The 5690-nt window shown below is 44.5% G+C and overlaps 1 protein-coding gene across 2 annotated transcripts in view; it reads right to left on the minus strand.

The window, feature by feature from the left end:
• The window catches only part of sap130a (Sin3A-associated protein a), a 12475-nt gene that overhangs the window by 3434 nt on the left and 3351 nt on the right, over positions 1–5690 (minus strand). The window contains exons 1-15 of one of the 2 annotated variants that reach the window (XM_013909364.1): positions 5304–5467; positions 5123–5219; positions 4822–4934; positions 4594–4718; positions 4316–4463; positions 4142–4232; positions 3952–4056; positions 3602–3743; positions 3107–3222; positions 2704–2991; positions 2437–2611; positions 1860–1955; positions 1416–1777; positions 1085–1330; positions 869–994 (exon numbers count right to left, since the gene is read on the minus strand). In XM_013909364.1, coding sequence (XP_013764818.1) covers positions 869–994; positions 1085–1330; positions 1416–1777; positions 1860–1955; positions 2437–2611; positions 2704–2991; positions 3107–3222; positions 3602–3743; positions 3952–4056; positions 4142–4232; positions 4316–4463; positions 4594–4718; positions 4822–4934; positions 5123–5219; positions 5304–5453 — 2380 coding nt within the window. In that variant the 5' untranslated portion in view covers positions 5454–5467. Of the gene's footprint in view, positions 1–868; positions 995–1084; positions 1331–1415; positions 1778–1859; positions 1956–2436; positions 2612–2703; positions 2992–3106; positions 3223–3601; positions 3744–3951; positions 4057–4141; positions 4233–4315; positions 4464–4593; positions 4719–4821; positions 4935–5122; positions 5220–5303; positions 5468–5690 lie in introns of those variants that run through there. The other variant, XM_005727176.1, reaches the window with a different exon arrangement.

Here is a 5690-nt window from a genome sequence, read left to right on the forward strand (position 1 = left end):
CTGTGGACAGGTAATATCCATATTTTGATTTATGATTTTCTGGAGTTAAATGTGAACTGAAGCATATTTTCAAAGGTGTTATATGCTATAAAATACTTAGACGAGGGATATAAAAAAATCTAATTTTTCTATGTTTGAGTCACAGCAACTTTGCCATAGTAATATCTGCAGTAATATTTACACGTCTGATGACATCTCACAAGTGTTAGCTTTATTTTGATACCAAGACTGTTTACACAGAGTTTGTAATTGCAGAGAAATACTCCATTTATTTTGGTCATTTCATTTTCGAGCAGAAAGCTCAGAAAACCCCTGGGGCCTAATAGCTTAAAGTTAATTTCCAATAAAACCAACTGTAAGTTGTTTAACTACATTGTTGTCTGTATTATTGTTAAAGTTGTTAAAATGCACAAGCATCTACCTAAAATCTATTTATTTAGTCTATCATCAGTGATTTTATTAAGTACAATTATAATGTATTGTTCATCTCTGGGTGGCCTTTAGGGTCAAAAACAGTCCCTGATCATGGCCTAACTCTCCACCGGGTGACTGTGTCACCCATCACCCTTACCTCTGTTTTTCTTTTTTTGGTTCTCATTTGAATTATAATAGTAATTAAAGTAAATACCTTTAATAGCCATGTTTTCAACTCTGTTTTTGAGTTCAGGATCTGCATGTTTGATGCATTAATGGAAAATTAATTAATCATACAGCTGCACAAAAGTTTACAAAAATATCCATCAATATTTACCACACATATAGGAATCTACAGTGAAATTAAAAAGCAACCCCCCTTTGCAGTTACTGAAAAAGCTGCTGCTGGTATGAAATATTAAATATTTTTGTTTGCAGCCAGTAAGACACTCACCTTTGACCCGGATGTCGCTGTACCTCTGGAAATGGTGATAAGCAGCTTTCCAGGGGTTACGATAGTGCCGCAAAAGTGTAATAGGTGGGCGAGGCTTCACCGGCACGTAGCGCACTCCTTCTTCATCTTCAACATAGAAACAGGTGTTACAAAACTAATAGTGCAGACAGGAAACATCACCATCATCATCCGCACCGCCATGATCAGTTTACATACCGACATACTCCCTTGGTGGAGATTCCCTTCTCTCGGCCCTGCCGGTGATGGGCCTGCCTGGGGTCTTCTCCTCATCCGTGCTGTTAGTCTCGACCATCTCGCTCTCCTCTGTGGAAATGACATGCTGCTGCTTGCGGGGCTTCTTTCTCGGGGAGGCTCCAGGGATCAGATCGCCTGTGGCTGGGGTGCTCAGGGTGGACGTCTGTGTGGTGAGGGCTGGGGCCGCTGACATACTCGTGTTGGGATCTAAGGGGAAGCCTGCATGTTAGTTTTTATTTATATTTTCTATAAAGATGACCTTTAACATTTGGAGCACAAACACGTTTGTCACCTGGCTGAGAGGTGTCCATCGCCTCCACTTCCTGCTTGATTTTCACATCTGGGCAGACAGAGCTCGCGGCACATGCTGGAGTGCTGCTGGCAGCCGGCTGGGTGGGGGAAGCCACAGTGTTGGCCATCGAGGCCGGGACAGGGGGAGTCACAGCCATGGCAGCCGGCAAGGAGGACAGGACAGTGGAGGGCTGTGAGGGAGGCACGGGGCCGGGTGTAGCCAGCATGGTGGGGATGGCTTGAGCGAGGTGCTGGGTGTTCGAGGACACCGCCTGCTGCTCTCCACCCTGAGAAGGCAATGCTTCTACTGTAGCTATGACAGGAGGGGCCACTGCCATGTGCACCTCAGCTTTGGGCTTCACTCTGATGGATGAACAAAACCCGTTACATCACTGACACAGAACAGGAAGTGAACACGCATGTAACAAATGAGACACAAGCTCACCCAGCGGGTCGAGGCGATCCCGCTCCTCTCACGCCGCTGTCAATTCTCCCAGTACTGGCTTCAGACTGGGCGGGGATCAGGTTCTTACGAACACACCTGAGAAAGGGGAAGTGTAGAAAAGAAAACATTAAACTATTTTCCTGGAATTGGAAGTTTGATATGGTTTGACATGGATATTTTGACACTGTGGATTCAGAGCTGTTGATCAGCGTGTGAAAGTAATCCTCCGTTTAGAACGAGTACTGAAAATCTCCAACAACGATGCTTCTGTGTTTCTCCCTCACTCCTTTACTCTCACCATGTTTGGTTAAAGAGATTTTATATATAAGCTTAAAAATATTCAGTTCAGTGCTGTTTCAAACCTTTAGTTTGTTTACTCTGGTTAGAATAAGTTGGTGAGTTTACGACTTTTCCTGTTTTGGTTTCAAAACTAGCCATCTCTCTAGTAGGGAATCATCTGTGTATTCATCTCAGTTTTATTTCTACCCTGCAAAATGTCTCAGCATTCTCCATATTTATTTTAGAAAAACAAGATGTAAGGTTTACTGCAAAACCCTGCTTCATGTGTTATACTCACGTTTCATTGGCGGGCTTCTTGCGGAGAATACTCGGTCTTGGGGAGGAGACCAGTGTGGGAGCTCCTCCCACTCCTCCCCCCTGGGTGTGCGCCTGCACCATGGTGGCTACCGGCTGGGTCGTGCTGAAGGTGCTGCTAATGGGGCTTGCTACAAAGCCATCAGCCAAAACAACCCCTGAATTTAAAAAAACAAACAAACATTAATTACAAACAAATTTCAGTAAAAGACTCAGAGACCATGCTATTTGGTATGATCTAAGTAACTACCAGGCTTTGCTTCAGACTGCGGTTGCTGCTGCTGTTGAGTGACCGGCGCCTGCTGCATTCCCTGTGTGGTGATTGACGCAGACGTGTGCAAACCCTGAACGCCTATCGATGCAGGCTGAATGCCCTGCGCTGCGATCGGTGCTTGCTGGATCCCCTGGGTGCTGATCTGTGCAGACGGCAGACCGATGCGGTCCACTGCCATCAGCTGCATGCGGTTCAATTGCACAGTGGTCGCCACGCCCACTCCAGCTTGAGCTGGCAACGCTGAAGTCGGAGCTTGAGGAGTAACTTAGAGAGCACAAAAGGGTAAAAGATTTTTCAAATCCCAGGCTCTACATTACACTAAACTAGACTTAAGTCCTTCCAATAATGAGCAGACACTCGGACTATAGCAAGTGCTTACCGGGGTACGGGCGGATGGTGGACACAGAGCTGCTAATAGGGGTGTAGGTATGTGGCAGAGGGTATGACGAAGTGTAGGCAGGCAGGAAATACTGGAACTGCACTGGTACAGAAGGTCTTAACAAGAAAGAAACAAGAATTAAAACAAGATCGGATTGGTTGTCTTCATTGTCTGTGATGTTTCATACTTTAAACTCTTGTGATCTGGATCATTGCCACATGCTGGTCCAGACTTAAAGAGATATTTAATATATTTAATACTTTTGAATTGGAAGTTTTATGGAGGGAGAACAACAAAGAGGATATGCTGAAAGATAAAATGGAAAACACAATGTGACAACTTGTTTTCTAATTGGCCAAAAATTTCAACTGAAATTAAACTTGGATTAATTCCACAACTTTAGAGGAAATAAGAGGAAAGCGCACAGATTTTTGATACAACTGTGTAATACCCCATCATATGATCAGACTAAATTCCCCAGCACAGTGAGCTCACCTATTGTCGCTGCGGGCTTCCATGGTGACAGGGTTGGGAGAAGACCTGTGGCCAGGGATGGGGATGAGGTTGGCTCTCTCTCCTGGGTAGTCAGGCTGAACACGGGGTGAAGAATGGGCGATAGGCTGAGGGACCACTTTAGCTGTGAACAACACCCCAGAAGACTGTTAAGAAAAGCGACATGCTAATAATGAAAGGTGAGATAGCATATGTAGGGATGTGCATGCACTAGAAATAATATTTCATTACTTCCAAGTTGTAAAAACGCAGCTCGTTCTGTTCCATGTCATTTAAAAAGGCAGCAGCACAAAAATGAATGTTGCATGAACGAGGCCAAAGAGTCAACATACCAACAGGGATGGTGGAGGTGGTCACTGCTGTAGCATGAGAAGAGTGTGAGGCCATTGTCATGGTGACAATCGTGCTACTCGTCATTTGGGTGTGTGTCACAGCACCTAAACAGAAATGAAACAAAATTTCAGCTTCTTCTTTAGTAACATTACAAAGATTTGACATGCTAATCAAGATAAAAGCTGATACCTATTGTAGTTGTTGATGGCACAGTGTTCGTGGCAACTATTGGTGCCACAGTTGCTGCAGCTACTGGTGTCACATTACTGAATATGGATTTCTGTATGGAAAAAAGGCAAGATTTTAGTTATTATGCAAAATAAATATTGCATATTTTTGCAGTGCATCATCAAGAGTAGTAACCTGTGTCATTGTGTGCGGAGGCTGGGGCTTCTGAGCTCCGACTGCAGGGTGTGATGGCAAAGTGATCCGTGTGGCTGTGTCACGGGTCCCCTGAGGCCTCTGGATGCTGACAGCGGGTGGAGGGGGGTGAATGGTCATTGCTGGACGCCTGAAATAGTAAAATAAATAAATAGATAAATATGACCTCTTCAAAAATGCAAAGTAAACAAGTAGCACTAAACTGCAAACAAACATGGCTAAGAACATACTGAACGATCTCAGACTTTATCTTTTCTTACCCATGTATCACCTCTGGAGAGTGTGAGACTGTCTGGCTGATAACTGGAGATTGAGTTCTAGTCACTGAGATGGGAGCCACCACGGTTGGGAGGACAGCTGTAGAGGTTGTTGCAGGAGATCGGGACTGTGGACAGTATGGAAAAACAAAAAACAGCAGCAGCCTTGTACTCTGTGCTTCTACATAACTAACATGAATATTCTTATTTCTTTAAAGTTCTGCAGGGCACCTGAATCTGGTGAATGATGTGTGGCACTGTCGGCTGGGCAGTGCCTGCACTTGCTCCAGTGGCTGGCCGCAAGACAGTTTTGGAGCTGGACATAACAGCTGCTGCAGCAGCCCCTGCAGGACAGAAAATACAGCAATCCATCAAAATGCAAGCCTGACATACTGTCGACAACATTTAGGAGATGACTGTCCAAATCAGTTTGCATCTAACTTTTACTTTCTCTTTGACAGATCATTTACAAGTACTCGTTTCCCAAAGCTGCACTAAAGGTACTCCCACAGGAGTCTTCCTCGCTATATACCTCGAGGCAAGTGTGGTGGGAAGGACTGTTGAGGAACTGCAGCAGGGGTCCTGATGATCTGAAAGTTCGGCATCAGGTGCACGTTGCTTGAGTGACCCTTAAACACCAAGAAAGTAGTACAGGTCTTTAGTTATCAGCAGGAAAAAGACAAACATTAAAAGCAAATGTAGAAAAGACTCACCTGCTGACCACTGATGGTTGCCACAGGGATAGACGGGGTGGTAGCGATGCTGCTCTCGATGGTGACTGTTATGTGACCAGGCACCTTGGGGGGTATGGGCATATGAGCCTGGTTGGAAGCTGGTGCTGGAGCAATAAGACGACTTGGCATTGGTGACTTCAAGACCGCCTGAAAAAGACATCAATTTAAAAAAAATTAACATCTGTTTGTTTTAACAAATAATACAAGCTAGATGATCAGATTCAGACAGCCCAGGTGAAAGGTTCAAGCTCAAGTAAAAAAAGAAATATCCTATGATGAGATTCCTGTCTACAGCATTACATTTTCCCCCCACAGATCAGAGTTTTACTGAACCTTTTGGTACTTCAGAGCTAATTTTAACTTTAA

The sequence above is a fragment of the Pundamilia nyererei genome, unplaced genomic scaffold, assembly GCF_000239375.1.
Source record: "Pundamilia nyererei isolate P.nyererei 1_Seehausen unplaced genomic scaffold, PunNye1.0 scaffold00023, whole genome shotgun sequence".
Taxonomy (NCBI): Eukaryota; Metazoa; Chordata; class Actinopteri; order Cichliformes; family Cichlidae; genus Pundamilia; species Pundamilia nyererei.